Source organism: Tachyglossus aculeatus, chromosome 2 (genome assembly GCF_015852505.1).
Source record: "Tachyglossus aculeatus isolate mTacAcu1 chromosome 2, mTacAcu1.pri, whole genome shotgun sequence".
NCBI lineage: Eukaryota > Metazoa > Chordata > Mammalia > Monotremata > Tachyglossidae > Tachyglossus > Tachyglossus aculeatus.
This window is the reverse complement of record NC_052067.1, coordinates 139,206,431-139,233,447: the sequence shown is the minus strand read 5'-3', so window position 1 is coordinate 139,233,447 and position 27,017 is coordinate 139,206,431. Positions and strand designations below refer to the sequence as shown.

At 55.7% G+C, this 27,017-nt stretch overlaps 1 protein-coding gene across 6 annotated transcripts in view; it reads left to right on the top strand.

The window, feature by feature from the left end:
- The window catches only part of ARAP1 (ArfGAP with RhoGAP domain, ankyrin repeat and PH domain 1), a 98,548-nt gene extending 77,065 nt beyond the window's left edge, over positions 1-21,483 (top strand). For 4 of the 6 annotated variants that reach the window (XM_038768994.1, XM_038769002.1, XM_038769009.1 and 1 more), the window contains 21 exons: positions 3,846-3,977; positions 5,275-5,410; positions 6,016-6,118; positions 6,384-6,579; positions 6,925-6,970; positions 7,331-7,494; positions 7,643-7,855; positions 8,212-8,317; positions 8,639-8,786; positions 9,167-9,253; positions 10,683-10,751; positions 10,938-11,055; positions 11,522-11,635; positions 12,297-12,472; positions 14,130-14,162; positions 16,534-16,616; positions 18,563-18,613; positions 19,077-19,140; positions 19,461-19,616; positions 20,881-20,915; positions 21,133-21,483. In XM_038768994.1, the coding sequence (XP_038624922.1) occupies positions 3,846-3,977; positions 5,275-5,410; positions 6,016-6,118; positions 6,384-6,579; positions 6,925-6,970; positions 7,331-7,494; positions 7,643-7,855; positions 8,212-8,317; positions 8,639-8,786; positions 9,167-9,253; positions 10,683-10,751; positions 10,938-11,055; positions 11,522-11,635; positions 12,297-12,472; positions 14,130-14,162; positions 16,534-16,616; positions 18,563-18,613; positions 19,077-19,140; positions 19,461-19,616; positions 20,881-20,898 (2,213 nt within the window). In that variant the 3' untranslated portion in view covers positions 20,899-20,915; positions 21,133-21,483. The other 2 variants (XM_038769018.1, XM_038769027.1) reach the window with 2 other exon arrangements.
- Positions 21,484-27,017: the final 5,534 nt, after the last annotated feature.

The window sequence follows — 27,017 nt, the reverse complement described above, 5'->3', positions numbered from 1 at the left end:
CACCCACAGTATTTCTGTATATGCATGTGTGTGTGTGTGTGTGGGTGCGCATACACACGTGCGTGCACAAGGTGGGAGGTGTTCGTGTGTTCCCAAGAAACAACCACCTTTGTGGTTCAAGTAAAGCCATGTGTGTGAGGGTGCCTGGGTGTGCAAGTAAGTGCATGTTTGTTATTATTATTATAAGTAGTAATAATAATATAATAATTGTGGTATTTGTCAAGCGCTTACTATGTGCCATGCACTGTACTGGGGTGGTTACAAGCAAATTGGGTCGGTCACTGTCCCTGTCCCACGTGGGGCTCACAGTCTTAGTCCCCATTTCACAGATAAAGGAACTGAGATACAGAGAAGTGAAGTGGTTTGCCCAAGGTCCCACAGCAGACAGTGACAGGACGGGAGCAGAACCCAGGTCCTTTTGACTCTCAGGTTTTGTGCTCTATTCACTGTACCATGCTATTCCTGAGCAGCAGCTGCCTCAGAGAGACACTGTGTGTGTGTGTGTGTGTGTGTGTGTGTAATAGCATTTATTAAGCGCTTACTATGTGCAAAGCACTGTTCTAAGCGCTAGGGAGGTTACAAGGTGATCAGGTTGTCCCATGGGGGGCTCACAGTCGTCATCCCCATTTTACAGATGAGGTAACTGGGGCCCAGAGAAGTTAATTAAGTGACTTGCCCAAAGTCACACAGCTGACAACTGGCAGAGCCAGGATTTGAACCTGTGACCTCTAACTCCAAAGCCCAGGCTCTTTCCCCTGAGCCATGCTGCTTGCTTGTGTGTGTGTGTGTGTGTGTGTGTGTGTGTGTGTGTGTGTCTGGGTGTGGGTATGTTCTTGCCTCTCAGGTATGGCTGCCTCTCAGATATGGCTGTGATTGTGTATCCTCGTGTGTGTATGAGTGTTTCTGAGAAACAGCCACCCTTTGGGTAAATCTTTAATTGTGTGTCTGAGTGTGTGTGTGTTTGTGTGTGAGAGAGACAGACAGACAAGCAGGTGGGTCTGTGGGTGTTCCAAAGTGTGTGTAAGTGAGCAGATACGTCCTGTGGGACCAGGGTGCCAGTGGGACTTGCAGTTCTTGTGGAGATGGATTTGGTGGGGACAAAGGTTCTGGAGGAGACAGGGGATGAGGCTTCAGTGGGGATGGGGATATCAGTGGGACTTGAGGTTCTGGTGGGGACAAAGGTTTGGTGGAGAAGGGAGTTTGGTAGGGCCTGGGGTGACATTTGGGCCAGGGTTCTGGTGTGGCATGTGAGTGCCCATGGGACCGGGTCCTGGGGTGGGATGGGTCTGGTGGGGACAGGGTTTTGGTGGGGCCGGGTTTCGGGGGGGGCAATAGGGTTTTGGTGGAGACAGGGAAGGGGATTCGGTAGAGTAGGAAGTGTCAGTAGGGCCGGAGTGCCCATGATGCTGAGGGTTCAGTGGGTCCTGGGGTCCTGGTTAAACATGAGTTCTGGTGTGGCCTGGGAGTGCTTGTGTGACGGGGTTCTGGTGGGGACAGGGGTTTGGTAGGGATGAGTGTTCACTGGGAATGGGGATTGTGATGGGGGTTTGGTGGGGATGGGGGTTTGGTGAGAACGATGTTTCTGATGTGGCATGGGAGTGCTGGTGGTCTTGGTGGGGCCAGGGATGCCTGTGTGCCTAGGATTCTGGTGGGGCCGGGAGGACAACCATTGCCCAGTGTCTGCGAGTCTCCTGGTGCCCCTGTCCAAGATGGAATAATGAAGTAGATGGGGTGACCTCTGACCCAAAGACACTGCTTACGACCTGATATTTTTAGGTGTTTTGTGTGTGTGGATGTATGCTTTAAAGGATTGTGAAAGACACAGGGTGGAGGGTTGGGGAGATGGTAATCATAACAATTACAGTATTTGTTAAATGCATACTATGTGCCAAGCACTGTACTAAGTGCCGAAGTAGGTACAAGATCATCAGGTCAGATAAAGTCCCTGCCTCACGCTGGGCTTATAGTTGAAGAGGGAAGGGAGGGCAGGTATTTAAGCCTGGTTTTACAGATGAGGAAACAGGAACAGAGAAGTTAAGTGCCCTGCTCAAGGTCAGAGAGCAGGCCAAGTCCTGAGCCCAGATTAGAATCCAAGACAGGGGGTCTTTCCACTAGGCCACACTGTACACTCCACCCAACCCCCAGTATTGAGAGGCAGTGTTGGATGGGGAGCTGCGGAAAGCCACTGAAGTGTCCCAACTAGATCTGGGCTTGGGGGGCTGGGGAAAGGCAGTCCCACTGCCCAGACCTTGATTGGTGGGGAAGCGTGAGGAGCTGCAGTACTTCGCCTCCTTCGACGACCTCGTCCATGTGACGGGCGTCACGGCCCGCATCCTGGAACTCAACCGTGACCGACCATCGAGGCTCCCAGGTCAGGCAGGGCCATGGCAGAAGGGTGGACAAGGGGCAGCAGAGCAGGAGAGGGGTCCCCATGGGAATCGATCCGCCCCAGGACCCCCACCCCTCCTCCCACTGAGGGTGCGGGGCAGAGGGAGTGTCCTGCCCCTTTGGAAGAGGGAGACCCAACTTCCTGTGGTCAGTTAATGGGAGGGGTCAGCAATCAATCAATCATATGTATTGAGTGCTTACTGTGTGCAGAGCACTGTACTAAGCACTTGGGAAGTACAAGTTGGCAACACATAGAGACGGTCCCTACCCAACAGTGGGCTCACAGTCTAGAAGGGGGAGACAGAGAACAAAACAAAACATATTAACAAAATAAAATAAATAGAATAGATATGTACAAGTAAAATAAATAGAGTAATAAATACGTACAAGCGTATATACATATATACAGGTGCTGTGGGGAAGGGAAGGAGGTAAGGCTGGGGAGATGGAGAGGGGGAGGAAGGGGAGAGGAAGGAGGGGGCTCAGTCTGGGAAGGCCTCCTGGAGGAGGTGAGCTCTCAGTAGGGCCTTGAAGGGAGGAAGAGAGCTAGTTTGGCTGATGGGCAGAGGGAGGGCATTCCAGGCCCGGGGGATGACGTGGGCCGGGGGTCGATGGCGGGACAGGCGAGAACGAGGTACGATGAGGAGATTAGCGGCGGAGGAGCGGAGGGTGCGGGCTGGGCTGGAGAAGGAGAGAAGGGAGGTGAGGTAGGAGGGGGCGAGGGGATGGACAGCCTTGAAGCCGAGGGTGAGGAGTTTCTGCACCAGGGTGGAATCCCACTGTGGCTGAAACTTGAGCCTTGGCCCAGGGCACAGGTAAGCCCCCTCTTCCTCAGCTCCCCCTCTCTTCCGTGTCACTTCAACTCACTCCTTTTGCTCTCCTCCCCACCCACCCCACAGCACTTATAATAATAATAATAATAATAATGGCATTTATTAAGCGCTTACTATGTGCAAAGCACTGTTCTAAGCGCTGGGGAGGTTACAAGGTGATAAGGTTGTCCCACAGGGGGCTCACAGTCCTAATCCCCATTTTACAGTTGAGGCAACTGAGGCACAGAAAAGTTAAGTGACTCGCCCAAAGTCACACAGCTGACAATTGGCAGAGCCGGGATTTGAACCCATGACCTCTGACTCCAAAGCCCGTGCTTTTTCCACTAAGCCACGCTGCTTCTTATGTATATATGTGTAATTCCATTCATTTATATTGATGCCTATATATCTGTAGTTATATTTATTTATATTGATGCCTGTTTACTTGTTTTGATGTGTGTCTCCCCTCCACAGATTGTAAGCCCGTTGTGAGCAGGGATTGTCTCTTTATTGCTATATTGTGCTTTCCAAGCACTCTGTACAGTGCTCTGCACACAGTAAGTGCTCAATAGATACGACTGAATGAATGGGGAGGCTGATGGCCTGGGCCTGCTCTAACCAGCCTCCCAAAACCGCCACCAACAGAGACCCCGCGTCTGAACACGGGTGGCCTGGACAAGCATTATTCAGTCACCCTGCCGTCAGTCAACCACTCCGGCTTCCTCTACAAGACCGCCTCCGTGGCCAGACCCCAGAGCGAGCGTCGGTCCCGGGAAGGTGGGTGTGTGGGGCCCCTCCGTCTGGCTTCTGGGGGAGGTCAAGGGGAGTCCATCCTCGCCATGGAGATAGAGAGAAAGTTCTGCTGCTGGGGAGGTTAGTGTGTGGGGCTGAGACAGATGGAAGTGGGGAAGGGGCAGTTTTATCGTCTGGCTCTTGGGACAGAGCCCTGCATGGACCCCACACCCACCCACCCTCTCCATCACCATGCCCTTATCTCCACACACCCATCTGGGGTCTCCCCATCCCACCCTCCCCCACGCTTCAGGCCCCTCAGTTGCCCCTGTATCCTGGCCACCCCATCCTCTCCCCACAGCACCTGCGTATATGTTTGTACAGATTTACTCTCTATTTATTTTACTTGTACATATTTACTGTTCTATTTATTTTGTTAATGATGTGCATTTAGCTTTAATTCTGTTTGTTCTGATGACTTGACACCTGTCCACATGTTTTGTTTTGTTGTCTGTCTCCCCCTTCTAGACTGTGAGCCCATTGTTGGGTAGGGACCGTCTCTATATGTTGCCAGTTTGTTTCCCAAGCGCTTAGTACAGTGTTCTGCACACAGTAAGCACTCAATAAATACGATTGAATGAATGAATGAATCTCCAACCCAGCCCGAACCCCCATCCTTCCTGCCAGTCCTCCCCACAACTAACCTGAGGAGTTCCTCCCTCAGATCTTTGTCCCCACTCCCCCAGTAGTGCTCCCTCAGATCTCCTATTCATCCCTCTCAAATCTCCCACCTCGCAGCCATCCTCCCCCAGACCCTCGTCCCATCCCCCTCAAATCCCTACCCACCCAGCTGTCCTCCCTTAAACCTCCATCCTGCCCCGTCCCCCTCTCCCAAGTCCCTTCCCTGATAATAATAATTAATAATAATAATAATAATAGCATTTATTAAGCGCTTACTATGTGCAAAGCACTGTTCTAAGTGCTGGGGAGGTTACAAGGTGATCAAGTTGTCCCATGGGGTGCTCACAGTCTCAATCCCCATTTTACAGATGAGGTAACTGAGGCACAGAGAAGTTAAGTGACTTGCCTAAAGTCACACAGCTGGCAATTGGTGGAGCTGGGATTTGAATCCATGACCTCTGACTCCAAAGCCCTCTTTCCACTGAGCCATGCTGCTGGTCACTTAGTCAGACACCCCCCTCCTCCTCAGTTGGTCCATCTGGGTCCCATCTCCCTTTCTGTCTCCCCCTGCCCCCCAGGGCCCTGCAGCTGGGAATTGGCTAACAAGGAGGGAACAGCCTTGAGGTTCAGAGCCATTCCTCCCCTCATACTCTCTCCACAGAATTCAGCCGCCGCTGGTGCACTCTAAGTGACGGGTCCCTCAACTACTATGAGAACGACCGGGTGGCCACCCCCAGCGGGGAGATCCAGGCTGGCGAGATTGTCTGCTTGGTGTTCCACCCCCCCGACACCCATGGGTGAGCCTGGACCCCAAACCCCCAGCCACGGAACGACCTGGGGCTAGCCAGGGCTAGCCAGCCGGCCCTGCCCTGGCAGGAGAGCTGCACCCTCCGTAGCCTTCCCCCCTCCCCCTTGTTTCTCTTACCTTTCCCCATCCCCTCTTCCTCTGTCTCCCATCCCCAACCTCAGCAAAATGGGTGACTCTCCCAGCCCCTGCAGCCCCCTCCCCAACAGCTGAGCTGGGTACTACAAAGAGGAGGGGAATGTTTAGTTTCAAGGTTGTGGCTAGACTGTGAGCCCACTGTTGGGTAGGGACCGTCTCTATATGATGCCAACTTGTACTTCCCAAGCACTTAGTACAGTGCTCTGCACACAGTAAGCACTCAATAAATACTATTGAATGAATGAATGAATGAAGGTTGGGGGCAGGTGGGGCATGGGGTTTTGGGGGATGGAGGAAGAGGTGGGTTTGGCCACAGATGGGTGTGACCCCCAGGGGCTGGAGGCAGGCATGGTGGGAGGGCGAATGGCATTTGGCTGACCCTGGGGAGGGGGTGGGCAGGGGCACAGATGGGGGTGGGTCAGCAGGGCAGGTGGACTGAGGAGCTGTCACCCCCTGCAGCCTGGAACACACCTTCGAGGTCTACACCGAGGGAGAGCGTCTCTACCTGTTCGGAGTAGACAACGTTGAGCAGGCCAATGAGTGGGTCAAGTGCATCGCCAAGGTCAGTAGGCGGGACCTCGGAAGGTGGGGGGGGGCACTAGACGATGGCAGGAGAGCCCTATTCTAGAGAGACGGTGGCTGAAATTTCTGGCCCAGCCCTGTGGGACAGGCGAACTCGATGCTGGCTGGAGGGACAGAAGGCTGTGATTCCCTCTACTGGTGACTGACCATCTGACCAGGGCGTCGGGCACGCGTACATGGACAGGCACGCTCAGACGGACAGACAGACAGGCAGACAGACCCAGCTCTGTTTCCTGCTCCCGCAGCTGTTCGTGCCCCCGTGGGCGGAGAGGCTGCTGCAGCACGACTTTGAACGTCTTGGCCGCCTGCCCTGCAAGGGGGGGCTGAGCTTGGAGCGGCCACAGGAAGGCTGGTTCGCCCTGGCCGGCTCCTTGCTTTACGCCGTCTTTCCAGACAGCGGCCAGGAGGAAGCCCTGCATCTCCAGAAGCTCCAGGAACTGTGTAGGTGGCCACCCCCGCCGGACACCCCCCATTTCCCCTGACTTGTCCACCTAGCCCCAGCCTGGGTCTCTGACCCTATGTGTGTAGCAGGTCACTGGGTCCTTTGGCCTAACCCTGGCAGACACTGCTCCACACCTTCCTATCCCTCCCGTGGGGTCTCTAGGCCCAAGTCTGTGACAGGCCACTGAGGTGTTCGGTTGTATTTATTGCACTATAATAAGTGCTTGAGTTGTGTGCCCAGGAACTACGCCCCCGTCCACCCAGAGGCTGTGGCTCAGGGGATGGTGGTCCTGTGGGGAGGGTTCCTTTGGGCCATCCCCCCACCTAACTTCCTTCTGCCTGCAGCGATCCAGGGGGAGGGGGAAGAGCTGGTACTGGTGGAGCGGCGGAGGTGAGAAAGGGGCAATGCGGGGGTGGGGGTGGGGGAGACAAGGTGGAGAGAGGCAGAGAAATTCCCGGGGGGAGGTGAGGCAGGGGTGGGAAGGGCTGGGCATCTTCTCTTCGGGGTAAGGATCCCCAGACCCTCAGTTACAGCTCCCAGCCCAGGTCATTCATTCATTCAGTCAGTCATATTTATTGAGCGCTTACTGTGTGCAGAGCACTGTACTAAGCCTAGGTCTAGGTACCTGCTCTGGCCACACCGGCTCAGACTTGGGGATCGGTGACCCCACAGTGGGAAGGAGCTCCCGGCGGAAAGGGTCCTGGGCTGGGGAGGTCCATCAGCCAGAGCTCCCACCCCTTTGCGTTCCAGGACACTGTACATTCACGGGGAGCGGAAGCTGGACTTTGCCGGCTGGGTCAGCGCCATCCAGAAGGCAGCGGGCAGTTCGGGGGACACCTTGTCCCAGCAGCAGCTGGGCGACTCCGACATCCCAGTCATCGTGTACCGCTGTGTGGACTACCTCACCCAGTGTGGTCAGCAGGGGCCGAGGGGGGCCAATGGGGGCTGTGGGGCCAGGCGGGCCATGGGGGAGACTGGGCTTTGGGAATACCCCATCCAACTCCGTCCTTCCTCCTCCTTCTCGCCTCATTCTAACTGCCCACCCCTGCTCGTTGACCCCAGGGCTGACCTCTGAGGGGCTCTACCGGAAGTGCGGGCAGACATCGAAGACCCAGCAGCTGTTGAACGCCCTGAGACAGGACGCCCGCAGCGTTCGGCTCAAAGAGGGAGAGCAGCACGTGGATGATGTCTCGTCGGCCCTCAAGCGCTTCTTCCGGGACCTGCCGGATGGGCTCTTCACCCGGACCCTGGGCAGGGCCTGGCTGGATGCCACAGGTAGGAAGGAGGTGTTCTCTGGCAGACAACCCCCCTATCTTGCTCCTGCGGCCCCCTCTCCCCTCCTCCTCCCTCACCCCCACAGTCCCGCCGAGGAGGCTCCTTCTGGGACCCGAATCTGCTGTGCGTGGAAGGGCGGGGGGCTGCTCTTAGCTCAAAGAGCTTCCCTCTCAGCAGCTCCCCCACGTCCTGGACTTGGGGAGACCAGGGTCAGCAACTCTTGGTGGTCCCCACGCATTCACTGGAGCTCCTGGGTTGCTGGGACCCAGATCCCCAGCCTCCTGTGCACCAGGAGTTAGTCGGAGGAGGAGGATACCCTGATTCTGTCTCCTCCCCCGGCCCCTCCTGACCCCCAGGAATAGAAGACGAACAGGAGAAGATTGCAAGGTACCAGGACCTCCTGGCACAGCTGCCCCCTGTGAACCGTGCCACTGTGAAGGCGCTGATCAACCACCTCTACTGGTGAGTGAGGTCCACGAAGACCCCAGGATCTTTCTCAGTCCTATCCCTCTTGGGGGATTCCTGGCTGAAGAGATGGGGTAGACACATCACATCCACAGAGACAGTCACCCAGCCATGATGAGGTGGACTTGAGGAAGACAGGTGGGACCCAGTGCCAGGTTAGATTGAATGGGTGGATTGACTGGGGAAGCCTTCCCAGAGGGTGAACTATTGAGCAGAGGGTTCTAGGAAGGACATGGGCCAGTGGTGGCACTTGGGACAGGCAGGAGGCCGGGGTGGAGAGAGCCCCCTCCAATCCAGAATCGGCCTTGTCCCCCGCAGCGTCCAGTGCTTCTCGGACAGCAACCAGATGACCACACACAACCTGGCCATTGTGTTTGGACCGACGCTATTTCAGACGGATGGGCAGGACTACAAGGCCGGGCTGGTGGTGGAAGATCTTATCAGCCACTACGTGGTGGTCTTCAACGTATGAGAACACCCCCCTCGCCCATCTGCCCTTCCTCTCTACCCCCTTAAGTCGACTGCTCCTCCTCCCCATCTCTGCCCTTGGATCTTGCCAACCTCTGAGACTGCCCTATGGGGACAGAGGAGAGCCCCATGCTAACTGGTGGGGTGGAGGAGGGGGTGGCCTGAATGGGCTGTGGCTGTCAGGGCCACAAGCATGGAGTGGCACAGATGCAGTTGTGTGCATGGTTGTGTGGAGTCGCTTTGGTGAGTGAACCTGTGTGTGGAAGATGGGGTACCTGGCTTGCCCCCCTTCCCCAGGGGCAGTTGTAGTTGCGTTCGGGGGTACCAGGGTTCACCCTCACTTGTGCCCCACCCCCACCCCCCACGGTGCTGGAGCAGGTGGATGAGCGGGAGCTGCGGAAGCAGCGAGAGGAAATTACCGCCATCATCAAGATGCGTGTGGCCGGTTCGTCCAGCGGGACCCAGGTGCCTCTCCACCCCCACCCCATCCCCGGTAACCCTTTCAGCCTCCCACCCTGCCCTCCCCTTCTCGCTAGTCTCCCAGCTTTCCCATTCAAGTTTGGGAGAAGATAGACTTTCAAAAGTGAGCGGGCCAGAAAGCCACCACTGTCAGCCTTTCCAACTCTGACTAGAAACTGCTTGGTCTGGTCAGAGACGAGGGAGGAGGGAGGCAGGGAGTCAGTCTGAGAAACAGCTGAGGGACCACCACCTCCATGAGGGCCACCCCAGAGCACCTGACAGACTCTTCCACCCACCCCCCAATATTGAGACTCAGCCCAGAGCCCTCTTTCCCTTCTCCATCTCATCCATTGTCCCTCGGGGACTGAGCCCCCTTCCCTCACCATTACCCTGCAGGGGCCAAGCCCCCTTTCCTTTCCATCACCCACTGGGCACCAAGGCCCCTTCCCCTCAAGGACTGAGCCCCCTTCTCCTCTACATCACCCTAAGGGTACCGAGCGTCCTTCTTCTCTCCATGGCCTCTCGGGGACTGAGACCCTATTCTCGCTCCTTGGCCTCATAATAATAATAATTAATAATAATTATGGTATTTGTTAAGCTCTTACTATGTGCCAAGCACTGTTCTAGGAGCTGAGGTACATACAAGGTGATCAGGTTGTTCCACGTGGGGCTCACAGTCTCAATCCCCATTTTACAGATGAGGTAACTGAGGCACAGAGGAGTTAAGTGACTTCCCTAAGGTCACACAGCAGACAAGTAGCTGAGGCGGAATTAGAACCCATGACTTCTGACTCCCAAGCCAGGGCTTTTGCCACTAGGTCATACTGCCATGGGAACCAAGGCAAGGTCAAGGTGGGCTCTTCATCCATAGAGTCTTTGAGAGGTTCTTTGATGTGTCCCTTCTCACCACTGATAAACCTCCAAGAGGGGTAGAGGTTTCCAGTTGAGTTTTCTCCGGGACTCATCTTAACCTCCCCACCTGACCCCATCCCTCCCAGGGGCCATCCAAGAAGCAGAGTACAGGCCTGGGGTTCAGGGGACCTGGGTTCTAATTCCGGTTCCCCAACTTGCCTGCTGTGTGACCCTGGGCAAGTCACTTCTCCGTTGCCTCAGTTTCTTTATCTGTAAAATGAGGATTCATCTGTGAGCCCCATGAGGGGTAGGGACAGTGTCTACTCTGATTATCTTGTGTCAGTCTATCAGTGGTATTTATTGAGAACTTAGGGAGCACAGAGCACTGTAGGAAGCACCTGGGAGAGTACAATTCAGGAGTTGGTAGATATGATCTGTGCCCTCAAAGAGTTTAGTAAGCACTTAACAAATGCTGTCATTATCATCCCTGCTCCCAGGTGTTGGAAAATGTTTTGTCTGGAAGTCAGGATGCCTGAGTCCTCCAGTCAGTAATTCTCTTCCCCCTCCCTCTCCTGCCCTGCAGCATGCTGGGGATTTTATCTGCACCGTGTACCTGGAGGAGAAGAAGACAGAAGCTGAGCAGCATGTTAAGGTGAGGGGCAGCTCAGCTCTACCTAGAAGAGACCCTTTCCCAGCAGAGAGATCCCCTCACTCTGTTCCCGGGTGGAGGAGAGGGAGTCGGCTTGGCTGGGGTGGGGGTGCGGTCTCTTGGGGTGTGGCTCTCTGTGACCGCCTCCTCTCCCTGCCCCCCTCCCCCCCGAATCCCACCTGACACCAGATCCCGGCGGCCATGACGGCAGGGGAGCTGGTCTGGGAGATCCTAGACCGGCGGAAAGTGGGAATGAAGGACAAAGATTACTGGAGCTGCTTTGAGGTCAGCGAGCGAGAGGAGGCCGGTGAGTACTGGGAGCCGTGCCGGCCAGGAGGCCCCACCCAGTCAGCGCGGATGGGGTGTCAGGGTCTCTGATGGCCATGGGAGGTGGGGGCCACCTTGGTGTCCCCCAGGATTGCCACCACCCTTTCCCCTGTCTCAAGTTCCTCCCGGGAAAAACCTTGTGGCAGAAAACCCTGACCAACCACTGTCTGCCTCTTCCCGTGCCCTGCCCCCTTCTCTCTTCCCCTCCTCTGTTCTGCCCTCTCTCCATCCTCTTTTTTCTCTCTCATTTCACTTCTCCCCCTCCTACCTCTTTCTTCCCCCCTCCTTCTCCCATGTCACCCCAATTCCAGGAATCACCTCCCTGGATCTCGCCCCACTCTCTCCCGCTGCAGTCTAAGCCCCATTTCTCTCAGCGATAGGAGGTCTCGGCTCACACCCGCAGGCACCCCCAGGCCTAATGCCCCTGTCCCTCCCCCCCTGCCCAGAGCGGCCCCTGCACCACTCGGAGAAGGTGCTCCCCATCTTGCACGGGCTTGGCACCGACAGCCACCTGGTGGTCAAGAAACATCTGTCCATGGAGGCCATGCTCGTCTACCTGGGTACGTGGAGGCCGGGCACCCGGGGTGGCGGTTACCGGGGTGATGGGCACCCAGGGCAGGCCTCTCCTTCCTGCCGTAGGGACGGGACTGAAGCAGCATAGCTCAATGGGAAGAGCACAGGCTTTGGAGTCAGGGGTCATGGGTTCGAATCCCGGCTCTGCCAATTGTCAGCTGTGTGACTTTGGGCAAGTCATTTCACTTCTCTGGGCCTTAGTTCCCTCATCTGGAAAATGGGGATTAAGACTGTGAGCCCCCCCCGTGGGACAACCTGATCTCCTTGTAACCTCCCCAGCACTCAGAACAGTGCTTTGCACATAGTAAGTGCTTAATAAATGCTATTATTATTATTATTATTATTATTATTATTATTATTATTATTATGCAGACAGGCCCCGAAGAGTTGGGGAGGTGGTGGTAGGGATCTGGGAGGGCTTCCTGGAGGAGGGAGCCTTGATCACACATCCACCAGGGGAGGGAAAGGGGCTGGGACTGAGGGCAGGGTCTGGGTGGGGATGCTGGAGGTTATCTAGGCTGACACCCTCTCTCCCACCCCTGCTTCGCCCTCCTCCTCTGGCCCTCTGCCCCGCCTGCCTCCCCCGGACTCTCCACGTCCCCCATCCCCCTGCTGCGTCCCCCTGCCCGCCGGCCTTCCCCCCTACAGCCAGCAAGGTGGGTGACAGCAAGCATGGGATGATGAAGTTCCGGGAGGACCGAAGCCTGCTGGGGCTGGGCCTGGGGCTGGGGCTGGGGCTGGGGCTGCCCTCCTCCGGCGGCGGCTTCCACGATCGCTACTTCATCCTCAACAGTCGCTGCCTCCGGCTCTACAAGGAAGTGCGGGTGAGCTCTGACCTCCCCCTTCTCCTCCCCACCCTTCCTCTGCCCTCCCTTGCTTCCAACCCCCACTGACCGCTGCCTCACAGAGAGACCCTCTGGCCAGGTCTCTGGAGAGACTCTCTGGAGAGAGTCCCCGCCTCCCTCTTCACCCCTACCCCGAGGGGTCTCCGCTGCTGCAGGTTTGTTTGTTTTCTTAGAGCCTACCCTACGATCTGGAGCGGGGTCGGAGGGAGCCGGATTGTGGGAATTGGCCCGGGGACTTCGCCCCAACCCGTGTACAAGCTTTCTCACAGCACACCCGTGCACACGGGCCACGCTCCCACATGTGCCTGCCTCCCACCCCTGCCCTGACACATCACCCATCTGTACACTCATCACCCCAGCACATGCTTCGCCATGGTACGGGCTTATTCACGTGCTGGCCCCTATCCGTACACACCACCCTGTCTGTGGCCTCCCCCTCTCCTGCCTGACATGTACATGCTTGTCCCCAACACCCCCCTGGGATGGGCACGTGCCTCACCACCACCCTACTCCCCACCTCCAGGTGGGCTACTGCCTGCCTGTGGGGCCAAGTCCAGGTGGCTGTCTGTACGGGTTGGGCTGGACACTGACCAGTTGTGACCCTGAGCCTGGTCACTCCATGTCTGATGTAGGGGTGAGGCTGGATCACAGGGAGACCAGCCAGATCTCTGTTACTGCCCTTTCCTCCCTTCCTCCCTCACCCCTTCCTGCCTCCCCTCTTGCCCCGCCCAGTCTTCCCCTTCCCTCCCTTCCTTCTTCCTTTCTCCCTTCCCCACTTCCTCTCTCTTCCTTCGTCTCTCCTCCCCTTGCTCCTTCCTTCCCATTTCCTCCTTCCCCTCCTTAACCGTAACTCATCCCCCTCCTCTTCCTCTTCCCTCCCTCTTCCCCACATTCTAACCTCTCCTTGCTCTTTCCACCCTTCCCCTGCCCCCCTTCTCTCTCTCAGAGACCCCATCTCCTGCCGCAGACCAGTTCTCTCCCTCCCTGGGTGCCCTCGCCCTGCTATGACCCTTTTAAAATGTCCCCCCAGACTCACAGCCACGGCCTTCATGTGAGCAGGGTCCTGAAATTCCTGATCTCACCCACTGTGTGTTTCCTGAACATCACCCTCAAGCACACATAGCATCCCAAATTGCCATGATGGGGTGGCGGGGAGGACAGCAGCTTCAAAATCTGAAGCACAAATACAAGATCCTAACACCCCAAACCCTCTCCTCTTACATGCGAGTTTCTTTGGAAAACATGGATGTGGCATTTTGGATCCACAGGGTTCCAAAGAGGGCCAACTACCAGGTCCTGGAAAGATATTGCCCAGCGTTCTTTCCCACTGGAGGCTGCCAGCCCCAGGATCCCGAGGCAGGCTAAAGAGAGCCAGTGGCCTCACCTCCTGCCCTTTTAGAGGTCCTTTCCACAGGGGCTTCTGGGAAATGTTGTTCCTTTGGAGTGGCTTTCCTACCACCCCTCCATCCCTTCCCTCCGTCAACCACAAAAGGCTGAGTGTTTTGTTTTCAGTCCTGTCAATGCCCGCTCTTCCTCCCCCACCACCTGGGGGGACCCTTTGGCTCCCCATGCCGCCGTCCCCCTCCCCCTGGTGACCCTGCAACCCCCATGACCTCCGTGACCTCTATCAAAACAGAGCCTGAAGCAGCGCAGCGCAGCTCCCGAGAATGTGAGTAGTGGGTGCGAGGAGCTCGGCCCAGCCTGCCCGCTCCACTGCTACCTTACACACCCGTCAGGGCAGAGCTGAGTCCAAGCCAGGGGGGCACAGGGGTGGGTAGGCTCCCTCAAAGCCTTCTACCAGGCTGAAACTCAAGGCACGGCTTCCTCACCCCTTCCTCCTTGATCCAGACTAGGTCAGACCAACAGGGCAGGGCACTGTTTCTATTTCTCCGGGTCCCAATGGCAGCAAAAAGTTCTTCCTCTTGTCACCCCATAAGCCCCCCCGCTGTCATTCAGCCCATTTCTGTCCTTTGGGCTCCTCTATGGCCTTACCTGTTCTCCACCCCCTGGAGTCGTCTGTCTTTCAGACTGGATTGGCCCCAACTTCTTTCCCCTCTCTTTATTCAGGGTTCCCCCACTCTGAGAAAACGTCCCTCCCAGATTTCTGGGTTCTTTGCCACTGGATGCCCCCAACACTCTGATCAGGCTCTAACCAGCTCCTCGGCTCAGGTGACCCTGCAGGCTCCAAGCCCACAACCCACTTTCTGGGGTTGTTTTGAACAAGGCCACTATGCTTTGGGTCCACTTTGACCCCCATATCCTCCTTGCCTAACTGGGGGTCCTTCCCAGGCTTGGCCGTCCCCTTTCTTGACGGCCACTTGCCCACGGCTCGGAGAGGTCAGTGGTCCAGGTGGTCCTGCCCTTCCTCTCATGGGCTTCGGCTCCATCCAGGCCTGGAGCCCAGTCCTCCCTGCCAGTGGTTCCAGGGAAGCCGTGGCCAAGGGTAAGGAGAGTGAAGGTGGGGAAGATGGACTCAGGATCTGACCCGGGTTGTAAGCGGTTCCCTGGCCCGCGGGCTGTGCCAGCTGTGCCCACTGCTCACACCACCGCCTGCCTTCTCACTTGAGTGTGGAGGGCAGGGGCAGGGGGGTGGGGGTGAAGGACCTGGGCCAAGCCCTCAGGCCACACGTGACTCTCCCCGGACCTTCAGGCTGTGGGGGTCTAGCTGACCTTATGCCTGCCGGGAGCTGCTCTTCCCTGGGCTCAGACTGAGGGTAACCTCCATTTGCTCCCCCAGATGCAGTCATTGGGGGCTGGGGGGTGCTACTCTGCCTGCATATCTGCTGCTCCCCCAGCCCTTGCTTAGCTCCCAGTATGGTGTTTTCGGGTATTTGTGGTTGTGTGTGTGTGGTGCTTATGTGAGCATATCGGAGAGAAGCAGCGTGGCTCAGTGGAAAGAGCACGGGCTTTGGAGTCAGAGGTCACGGGTTCAAATCCCGGCTCTGTCAGTTGTCAGCTGTGATTTTGGGCAAGTCACTTCACATCTCTGGGCCTCAGTTACCTCATCTGGAAAATGGGGATTAAGACTGTGAGCCCCCCACACCTCCCCAGTGCGTAGAACAGTGCTTTGCACATAGTAAGTGCTTAATAAATGCCATTATTATTATTATATCCTTCCAGTTCCCGCATCAGGCTACCTTATCCCTCAGGGACTGGGATTGGGTCATATAACCAGCTCTGCCTACCATGGCCAAGCTTGGGGGCCAAGGTGGAGGGGAGAGAGAGAGAGAGAGAGAGTGAGTGAGAGAGAGAGTGTGTGTGTGTGTGTGTGTGTGTGTGTGTGTGTGTGTGTGTGTGTGTGTGTGTTTATGTGCATTTGTCCTCCTTCAGGCTGCCAGACTGTTGGTATCCAGGACTGGGTCATCCCACCACTCAAGTCCTGTGGCCACACCCTGAACAGTGTGTTGCATGCTTGTGTGCTTATGTGTGCAGCGTGGCTCAGGGGAAAGAACCCGAGCTTTAGAGTTAGAGGTCATGGGTTCAAATCCCAGCTCCGCCAACTGTCAGCTGTGTGACTGGGCAAGTCACTTAACTTCTCTGGGCCTCAGTTCCCTCATCTGTAAAATGGGGATTAAAACTGAGCCCCCTGTGGGACACCCTGATCACCTTGTAACCTCCCCAGCACTTAGAACAGTGCTTTGCACATAGCACTTAACAAATACCATTATTATTATTATTATCATTATTATTATGTGTGTGTGTGTCCCATCAGGCTGCTGGGCTCTCAGTAGCTGGGATTTGGTTGTCTCCCCATTTTGCCCCCTTCAGCCATGCCCAGGACCCTGCCGCTCCGGGCTGGTCTACATGGAGCACCTGGGAAAGACGGGAGAGGCATTGGGTCAGCTGCCTGGCCTGAGTCCCGTCGGGCATTTTAGGATGCTGGGCATCTGGGTGGGTGCAGTGAGCTGGTGGTAGGAGGGGCAGGGATCCCTTGGGGCAGCGAACATGGGGCCCTATCCCCTCCCTCCTTAACTTCCCTACCCCTCCCTCCTTAACTTCCCTGGATCAATCCAGTCCATCAGCCCACCCCTTCCCCACAGAGCCACAAGCCGGAGAAGGAGTGGCCAGTCAAGAGCCTCACCATCTACCTGGGGGTCAAGAGGAAGCTCCGTCCCCCGACTTGGTGAGCTGGGGTGACCTACTTGACCTACTAAGGGTGACCTATTCCTTTCAAGCGTGGGAGTGATGAGCCTGGGGGAACACAGCTTTGAGGAGGCTGGGGTTGAGGCGGGGCAGAGAGGAAGAGGGAGGGAATGAAAGAGGGAGAAAGAGAATGGTAATTGGGGTGATATTTGTTAATCACTCACTCTGCCAAGCACTTCCCATCCTGACTCATGCCACAGAGACCCCAGCCCACACCCAGTCCCCATGGCCCCCACCAGGAATCATTCATTCATTCATTCAATCGTATTTATTGAGCGCTTACTGTGTGCAGAGCACTGTACTAAGCACTTGGGAAGTAAAAGTTGGCAACATATAGAGATGGTCCCTACCCAACAGTGGGCTCACAGTCTAGAATCTAGCTCCAGCCAGTAGGGGCGAGAGGAAGACACTATCTTAGCTCCTCTGAACCTTTCCCAAATCTACAGAATGGGACGGACTGATCGTGCTACCTTTCCTAGTGGAAAAAGCGCGGGCTTTGGAGTCAGAGGTCATGGGTTCAAATCCCAGCTCTGCCAATTGTCAGCTGTGTGACTTTGGGGAAGTCACTTAACTTCTCTGGGCCTCAGTTACCTCATCTGTAAAATGGGATGAAGACTGTGAGCCCCCTGTGGGACAACCTGATCACCTTGTAACCTCCCCAGTGCTTAGAACAGTGCTTTGCACATAGTGCTTTATAAATGCCATCATTATTATTATTATTATTATTAAAAACAGCCGGCAGAGCCAATGGCGTCTCCGTCAGTGCCCACCCCTCAACTTCCTTGGCTTGGGGGCCTGTGATCAGGAGACAGAGGCCCAGAGCAGGAGGTTGATACCCTTAAAATCACCAAGCAAGTTACGGGTGGAGCTGGAACTAGAGCTCCCATTTCCCACCCTCCAGCCAGCCCCACCAATCCTCTAGTCTGTTCATCATTTCTGGGAATCAATCGGTGGTATTTTAGGGGCGCTTACTGTGTGTGGAGCACTGATCAAAACTCCTAGGGCAGAATGTCTGAGTCCCCAAATTCTTAAAATTCAGGGGGTCACCACAGGGGCAAGGAGAGGTAGGTCTGAGCCATGAGGCCCCTGCAGGAGAGGAGGCTCCATAAAAGGCAGGGATGCACCTGCGCAATACACCTACACCTTGATCCCCCTAGCTCATTGTGCCCACCTGTGTCTGTAACTGCACCCCTTCAGGGCCCATCAGGAAGGTTCCAAGGCCTTGTTTCCTCTTCTGTAGTGAGGGTTCCAGTAATTGATCGATTAATTGATGGATTGGAGAAGGTACTGAAGCTGGAGGGGGCGACTTGAGGGTGGGAGGGCCTGGCTCTGCCCATGGCCTACTCTGTGACCCCAAGCACGGCACTTCAGTTGCCCCCTCTGCATAATGGGGTTAAGCATCCTGGGCTTCACAGGACTGTGAGGAAGGTGAAATGAGATCGTGGGTGTGGAAGCCCTCTGAAGGAAGAACAGCGCTGTGCTGATCAAAGGAAATCCCACCAACTACATTGTTCGTTTCCCGGGGAATCGCTGAGCTCTGATTTTCAGTTTAGAACCAGATTGTGGCAGGCCCGGCCCCTCCTACTTGGCCACTAGCAGCAGCCTGTCGGGCTCCCCTTGGCTCAGAGCCTGGCTCAGCTCTCTCTCTCAGCCTAGAGTCCGGGAAAGGTGGAGACGCTTGTGGTCGCCATGGTGACCTCAAGATGTTTCCCTGGTTGCCAGGCAACGCAGGCCAGCCTAGCCGTCTCCAAGGCTGCGGCTTTCCACCCTTGGCTTGTGTGGTGGATCCTGGCTTGGGGCCTTGACCCTGTTCGCTACTTTCCTAACTGTGTCTCTGTCTTCCTGTCACCCCTGTTGTCTCTGGCTCTGCCTCCATGTCCCCGTCCTGGCCTGTTTCTGTGTCTCCATCTCTGGGTCACTTTGCAGCTGGGGTTTCACAGTGGTGCATGAGAATGAGAAACACGAGAAACAGCAATGGTGAGAAGCCTCCGACGGCTCTGCCCATCCCCAGGGTGGTCTCCCAGGGTGGTCTTCCCAGGTTGATCCCTTTTGGGTGGTCTCCCCAGGGTGGTCTCCCCTGGTGGGCCTTCCAGAGTGGTCTTCCCAGGTTGGTCCCTCTCCCAAGGTGGTCTCCCCAGGTATTTTCCACAATGTGATCTCAGGGTGATCCCCCCAGGGCGGTCTCCTCAGTGTGGTCACGATGTCCATGAAACAGGTTTCTGGTAGGGGGTTGGGTCAGGAGTTTGGGTAGGCTGAGGCCGGAGTCCTGAGACCCCCTCCCTCCTCAGGAAGGTGCAGGACTGGGCCCCCTCCTCCCCCCACCAGGGAGACCATGAGCCAGGCCTGCCCCCCTGCCTTCTGATAAACGAGCCAGCCCAGGGCCTGGGCCCCACCCCTCCATCAAGGCTCACCCCATACCCTGTCCCCCTCCCCTGCCCAGGTACCTGTGCTGCGACACACAGATGGAGCTGCGCGAGTGGTTTGCTACATTCCTCTTCGTACAGGTAGCAGGGGCTCACCGGGTGATTCGGGGGGTGGGACCGCTGCCCCGGATCCAGCGCTCACCCCGGGGCGAGGGATAGAGCGGCTCCCTGCCCTCTCCACCTCAACGTCTCTCCCATTCCACTTCTACCGCAGTAGCTCCCCATTCCTCCTCCCTGCTCCTACGGCACCAGCTCAGCATGCCCACTCTATGCCCCAAATCACCATCAGGAGGTGAGGGGTCATTAGGCTAGATGTGGGGCTGAGGCCCCCGGCAACCATTAATTCACCGCCCCCCTTCTCCTCCACACCCTCGTGTCCCTTCTTGTGTCTCCTCACTAAGCACGATGGCGACGTGTGGCCGACGGACCCGTCTTCCAACCGGGTGTCCCGGGGGCAACAGGACGCCAAGCTGGGCAGCGTCTCCCTCATCCCCCTCAGAGGCAGCGAGAATGAGATGAGGAGGAGTGTGGCTGCCTTCTCCGCTGACCCTCTCACTGTGAGTGACCACCACCAGCCAAGACCTCTGCTCGGCTCAGTGAGCCCAGAATCAGCAAAGGGGCCAGGGGAAGAGCAGGTTGAAGGGTGCTTGTGGGGGATAATAATGATGTTGGTATTTGTTAAGCGCTTACTATGTGCCAAACACTGTTCTAAGCACTGGGGTAGATACAAGGTAATCAGGTTGTCCCACGGGGGGCTCACAGTCTTCATCCCCATTTTACAGATGAGGGAACTGAGGCCCAGAGAAGTGAAGTGACTTGCCCGAAGTCACACAGCTAAGTGGCCGGAGCTGGGATTTGAACCCATGACCTCCGACTCCAAAGCCCGGGCTCTTTCGACTGAGCCATGCTGCTTCCCCAAGGGACCAAGACTGCAATGAGAGGCTTAAGGAGGACACGAGGAGGGTCCTTTCCATGACTCAAGGCATGGGTTGTCCAAAATAAGCTCTGGTTAGCTTTGGGGGTTTTGCCAGAGGTGATCTGGAATTAATAGGGGACAAGGGAGCCCCCCAAGGCTGGACATATGTGGCCCCTCCACCTTGATCCTGGCTCTGCCACTTGTCTGCTGTGTTACCTTGGACAAGTCACTTAACTTCTCTGTGCCTGTTACCTCATCTGTAAAATGGGGATTAAGACTGTGAGCCCCACTGGTGTAGTGGTTAGAGCATGGGCCTAGGTGTCAGGAGGTCATGGGTTCTAATTCCTCTTTGCCACTTGACTGCTGTGTGGCCTTGGGCAAGTCACTTAACTTCTCTGGGCCTCAGTTCCCTCAGCTGGAAAATGGGGATTGAGACTGTGAGCCCCACGTGGGATAGGGACTGTGTCCAATCTGATCTGCTTGTATCCACTCCAGCAGTAGTACTTGGCACATAGTATGTGCTTAACAAATACCATCGTTATTATTATAATTATTACTCCAGCACTTAGAATAGTGCTTGGCATATAGTAAATGCTTAACGAACCCTATAATTATTAGTATTATTCGATGCTGCCTCCCTCCTGCTAGTGTGGCCCAGTAGGGTCTCCCAGCGCTGAATGCAGCAGTGGTGACTTCCCATGCAGATGATTCCCAGCTGAGCCTATTTTGAAAGTTTGAACTCTGGCCTCTGCCTCTGTTTGGGACCCCCATGGGGCGGGGCGGGGCAGGGGCAGGGAGGATTTAGCAGGAGAAGGAAGCCGGAAGGCAATCGGGGTAGGCCTGAAGCTAACCCCGTTGCTCCTTGATAACCCTTTTCCCATCCTGGCCCCAACCTGTCTCTGCAGCTTTTCCGAAACACGTGAGAGAGAAATCCGAACAGGTGAGAATCCTCCACACCCCGCCTCTCCTGCCCCCCACTCCACGCCCACCCTCTCCATGCCTCTCCTGCTCCCATCTCATCAAAGACTCGTGGGCCCATTTCAGTAGGGGTGGGCAGCTCTCTGGGACAGGGGCGGTTGCTTGGATCATTGGGATGTAACCTCAGAGGGTCCGGCCCCTCTTCCCCGCCAACCAACACATCTCCCTCCCCCCCGTAGAGCGTGATCCTGAGACCCCATGGAATCAGCAAGAAGGGACCACCTTCCCTCGCACCTTCACCCCGCCCCACGGACCTGCTCAGCACAAGGCTGAACATGCAGTGATCTTTCCTGGCTCCGGAGAGGGTGCTGGAGCAGCCGGGGGCTTCTTTCCCCAGGGACTCTGAACACCCGGAAGCTGGGCCTGTGAGGACCGTAGAGATGCCCCTCATCATTCCCCTCCTTGGCCATCCTCTCACTCCCAACCCCCAATCTGCACAAAGCAGCCCAGCCCAGGAGCAGGGGGCAGGAAGGGGGATGACATCGGTGTTTTGATAATATAAATAGATCTGTATATTTTACACCTGTGTGAGCCTGGCGATTGCCGGTTCCCTAATAGGGCCTGGGTCGGTGTGGTTGGGGGGGAGGTGGTTAGACTTCTCCAGAGGGCACCTTTGCTTGCATCGTTGCTGTTTGCTCCCTCATCCTCCCCCAGCAGAGGCTGCATTTCGGTACTTGGATTGGGGTGGGGAGGTAAGTGGAGATGGGGAGGAGAGAAATGAGATGGCCCCATGCCTGAGATGGAAGATGTCTGTGTCCTGGGGAGGAGGGGTTGAGGGGCAGGGCCAGTCTCCCCAGCAGTAGCATGGAGCGGGAGCGAAAGCCCTCTTGCGGGACCTGAGGTAGGAGCTCTGGGCCGCAAGCAGGCACGCAGGTGTTAAAGGGCTGCAGCCATCCGTTACTGGTCAGTCAGTCGTATTTATTGAGTGCTTACTGTGTGCAGAGCACTGTAGCAAGCACTTGGGAGACTACAACAATGGACTCGTTCCCTATCACAAAGAGCTTACAGTCAAGTGGGGTCCATTTGGTTTTGGCTCCACCTCGCTCACCTTAGGCCATCTTCTCCCGTTGCCCCTCCCAGTGGAGCTCCACCTCCCAAACCCCTTCCTCAAGGAAATGGGGTCCATGAAGGTGTTTTTGCATGAACATTCAGCCCTGGAGCCCCCTGCTCTGGCTCCAAGTTGCACAGGTGTACACCCCACCCCCGCCCCACCCATTTGGCTGTGGCAGGCCTAGTTCTAGGTTGAGAGTTCTAGCTTGAGTTCAAGAACGCTCCCTAGCACCCCTTCATTGGCCTGGATGCCAGAGCCCAGGCCCCCTTCACCTTCCCCCCCTAGTCAGCGGCAACATCCATTCACCCAGCTCTGAAAGATAATAATAGTAATAATGATAGTATTTGTTAAGCACTTACTATGTGCCAAGCACTGTTCTAAACACTGGGGTAAGTACAGGATAATCAGATTGTCCCACGTGGGGCTCACAGTTTTAATCCCCATTTTACAGATGAGATAACAGGCACAGAGGAGTTAAGTGATTTGTCCAACGATACACAGTGATAAGTGGCAGAGCCAAAATTAGAACCTGAGCCCGTGCTCTTTCCACTAAACCATGCTGCATTGGCCAGGTTACGCCTCCAGAAGGACAAGACTCCCTGCTCCTTGGGGATGATGATGATGATGATGATGGCATTTGTTAAGTACTTACTGTGTGCAAAGCACTGTTCTAAGTGCTCGGGGATACAAGGTGATCATGTTGTCCCATGTGGGGCTCACAGTCTTAATCCCCATTTTACCGATGAGGTAACTGAGGTTCAGAGAAGTCAAGTGGCTTGCCCAAGGTTACCCGGCAGACGTGGAGGAGCTGGGATTAGAACCCATGACCTCTGACTCCCAAGCCCGTGCTCTTTCCACTGAGCCACGCTGGGGATGCGGACCACGCAGTCTGAAAGATAATAATGATAATGGCATTTAATAAGCACTTACTATGTGCAAAGCACTGTTCTAGGCGCTGGGGAGGTTACAAGGTGATCAGGTTGTCCCACGGGGGGCTCACAGTCTTGATCCCCATTTTGCAGATGAGGTAACTGAGGCACAGAAGTTACCACTGTTGGGTAGGGACTGTCTCTATATGTTGACAACTTGTACTTCCCAAGCGCTTAGTACAGTACTGTGCACACAGTAAGCAGTTAATAAATACGACTGAATGAATGAATGAATGAAATGACTTGCCCAAAGTCACACAGCTGACAATTGGTTGACCCGGGATTTGTACCCCTGACCTCTGACTCCAAAGCCCTGGCTCTTTCCACCGAGCCACGCTGCTTCTCAGCATGCCGTGTGGCTCAGTGGAAAGAGCACGGGCTTTGGAGTCAGAGGTCCCGGCTCCGCCACATGTCTGCTGTGTGACCTTGGGCAAGTCACTTAACTTCTCTGAGCCTCAGTTACCTCATCTGTTAAATGGGGATTAAGACTGTGAGCCCCCCGTGGGACAACCTGATCACCTTGTATCCCCCCAACGCTTAGAACAGTGCTTTGCACATAGTAAGCGCTTAACAAATTCCATTATTATTATTATTATTAGGCAAAGGGCCGCTCGTGCCACACTCTCCGCAGTGCTTACTGTCTGACTTGAATCCCTCCTGCCGCCTGCCGTTTGGACGGGGACTGGAGTTGAGCCCACTGTTGGGTAGGGACTGTCTCTATATGTTGCCAACTTGTACTTCCCAAGCGCTTAGTCCAGTGCTCTGCACACAGTAAGCGCTCAATAAATACAATTGAATGAATGAATGAATGAATGAGTGAGTTGCTGCGGGGGTAGCCTGGGTCACCGCGCAGTGTCGCGCTGGGCCCACCAGGTGGCAGCAGGCCACCGTCCCCGAAGTGGCCGAAGTCCCGGTCCCGGGGGTCGCAGACCCCAGGCCCATTGAGGACAGGCGGAGGGGCCGGGGGAAAAGGCTTTTCCGCGGGGGCCCAGACCAGGACGGTGCTGTCGATCGGAGAGGCTGCCTGGAGGAGGCGGGGCAGACTCTAGGGACATCAGTCATCAGGCAAGAACTCCTCACCCTCGGCTTCAAGGCTCTCCATCCATCCCCTCGCCCCCTCCTACCTCCCCTCCCTTCTCTCCTTCTCCAGCCCAGCCGGCACCCTCCGCTCCTCTGGGTGCCTCGTTCTCGCCTGTCCCGCCGTCGACCCCCGGCTCACGTCATCCCCGTGGCCTGGAGCCCACTGTTGGGTAGGGACCGTCTCTATATGTTGCCAACTTGTTCTTCCCAAGCGCTTAGTACAGTGCTGTGAACACAGTAAGCGCTCAATAAATACAATTGAATTGAATGAATGGAATGCCCTCCCACCAAGCATCCGCCAAGCTAGCTCTCTTCCTCCCTTCAAGGCCCTACTGAGAGCTCACCTCCTCCAGGAGGCCTTCCCACACTGAGCCCCCTCCTTCCTCTCCCCCTCCTCCCCCTCCCGCCTTTTTTTTAAATGGCATTTATTAAGCGCTTACTATGTGCAAAGCACTTCCCTCCCCACAGCACCTGTATATATGTATATATGTTTGTACGTATTTATTACTCTATTTTATTTGTACATGTTTATTCTATTTATTTTATTTTGTTAATATGTTTTGTTTTGTTCTCTGTCTCCCCCTTCTAGACTGTGAGCCCACTGTTGGGTAGGGACCGTATCTATATGTTGCCAACTTGTACTTCCCAAGCGCTTAGTCCAGTGCTCTGCACACAGTAAGCACTCAATAAATACGATTGAATGAATGAATCAGTTCCAGGGGACTTCAGCCCCTCCGGCCCTGTTTACCTCCCCACCACATCTGGCTCCCCTCGTCTCTTGTCCACCCCAGGATCGATTTTCACATTCGCACAGATATGTGGCAAAGTGGGTAGAACCCGGGCTTGGGAGTCAGAAGGTTATGAATTCTAGTCCCGGCTCCGCCACCTGTCTGCTATGTAACCTAGTCACATAGGTCACTTAATTCTTCAGGTCTCATTCATTCATTCATTCAATCGTATTTATTGAGCGATTACTGTTTGCAGAGCACTGTACTAAGCGCTTGGGAAGTACAAGTTGGCAACATAAAGAGACGGTCCCTACCCAACAGTGGGCTCACAATCTAGAAGGTGAAGGGGGTCTCCGTTCCCTCATTTGCAAAATGAGGACTGAGACTGTGAGCCCCACATGGGACAGGGACTATGTCCAACTCTATTTGCTGTTATCCACCCCAGCGCTAGTATAGTGCCTGGCACATAGCAAATACCATCACTATTACTATTATTATTATTATTATTATTATTATTATTATTATTCACCAAGACCCAGGGCCCACTCTTATACTCAAGCCCAGAAGCAGACACAGTGCACCCAAGTGTGCCCTGTCACACAGAAGTAGTATGGCCTAGTGAAAAGAGCACCTGGGTTCAAATCCCACCTCTGCCATTCGTCTATTGTGTGACCTTGGGCAAGTCGCTCAACTTCTCTGGGCCTCAGTTCCCTCATCGGTAAATTGGGGATTAAGACTGTGAGCCCCATGTAAGGCATGGACTGTGTCCAACCTGATTAATTGGTGCGTACACCAGTACCTGACACATACTAGGCACTTAGCAAATGCCATGAAAAAAACCCAAAAAACAATCGCTAAATCGGAAAAATCACCCTCCTTCCCGCACCCACTCAACTTTCTCTCCCTGGTAACCGAAGTGGCGGGGATTGTTTCCACACCAGAGTCCCCTGTCTGTCAATCTGTATGTCTGTCTGCCTCTGTGTTTCTGTCTGTCTCTGCCTCTAGCTCGCTATTTCGGTGTCTTCGCGTCTGGTAGGAAAGTAGCTCAGGTTGAGCTGACCTCTTCCAAACTGTCCCCACCCCCTCCATGGCCAGAACGATGGGATTTAGGCCCGAGAACGGCCCGCGAGGAGGTGGGAAAAGAGTGGGAAGACGCGCCTTTCCTGCAGCGCCCCAGCCTGGCGATTGGTTGCCATGGCAACCCTGCAGCCTTTAGCAAAAAAAAAAAAGAAAAAAAGCCATGGAGGGAGGGGAGAAGCCGAGGTGGGAGAGAGTCCAGGAGAGGGGCCTTGAGTTGACGAGGCGGGATGGGTTTAACGGCTGTTTTTTCCTTCCTGAAAATGCAGCTGCTTCTAGGGTGGGGCCGCCCTGCATAGCTTTCCAGCCCAAGCCCCATTGAACAGGAAAGGGAAATGGGGCCTGGAGAGGACTAAGGGGTCGCCCCAGGTCACACAGCTAGGGATTGAGTTGGGGGGGCGGGTAGGAACCCGAGTATCCTGCCTCGCTATCTCCCCCAGCCTCCAGGCCGCTCTCCCTGATTTCTTCCTGGCCAGCGGAAGGTCGGGGACCGGCTTGAGGAAAAGGGAATTGGGGGAGGAGGAAAGAGGGAACCCCAGGCCTGTGTTCTGGCTCGAAGCGGAGGCTGGGTCTACAATGGCAAATCATCCGGGTAATTTGTCCCATAACCCTCCCCCCATCACCACCACCAAACCAAAAAAATCCACTTCGTACTGTCTTCCGGCTGTTTTGGAAGGACCTATTTCTAGACTGAAGTCTCCGGGCAGATGTCTGGAAGTGTAGGCTTGGCCCGAGCTCCGGGGTTATTCTCTGTAACCGCTGAGGAGCAGCGCCGGACCTGAAGCGGGAGGGATTGTGGTTGGAGCCGAGACTGGAAAGAGGGGTGTCAGATGCCGGAACGAGCCAGAGAAGAGGAGTGTGGCATCTGCGACAGTCACTGGGGCCCTCTAAGGACAGAGGTGACCCCGGCTGTCTTTCCCAACCCGAGGCAGGGACCTGGATTGCTCGGGGTCAAGGGGCTCAGCTCAGGGATAAGGAGCATCGCTTTGAGTGTCGGTGCTATGGCGACCGGTGTCATAGCAACCCTCGGTTAGAGAAGCAGAGCAACCCCAGCCCCCGCCCCACTACGCTCCTTCGCCTTGCCCCGTGGCAGCCGGGCGTTCTCCAGGGTCCTGCCGTAGAGACTCCCTCAGGGGAGGTGGGAGGGGGCTTCAAACCCTGTTGGATTCAGCCCCAGCCAAAGGAAGCGGAGACCCCCG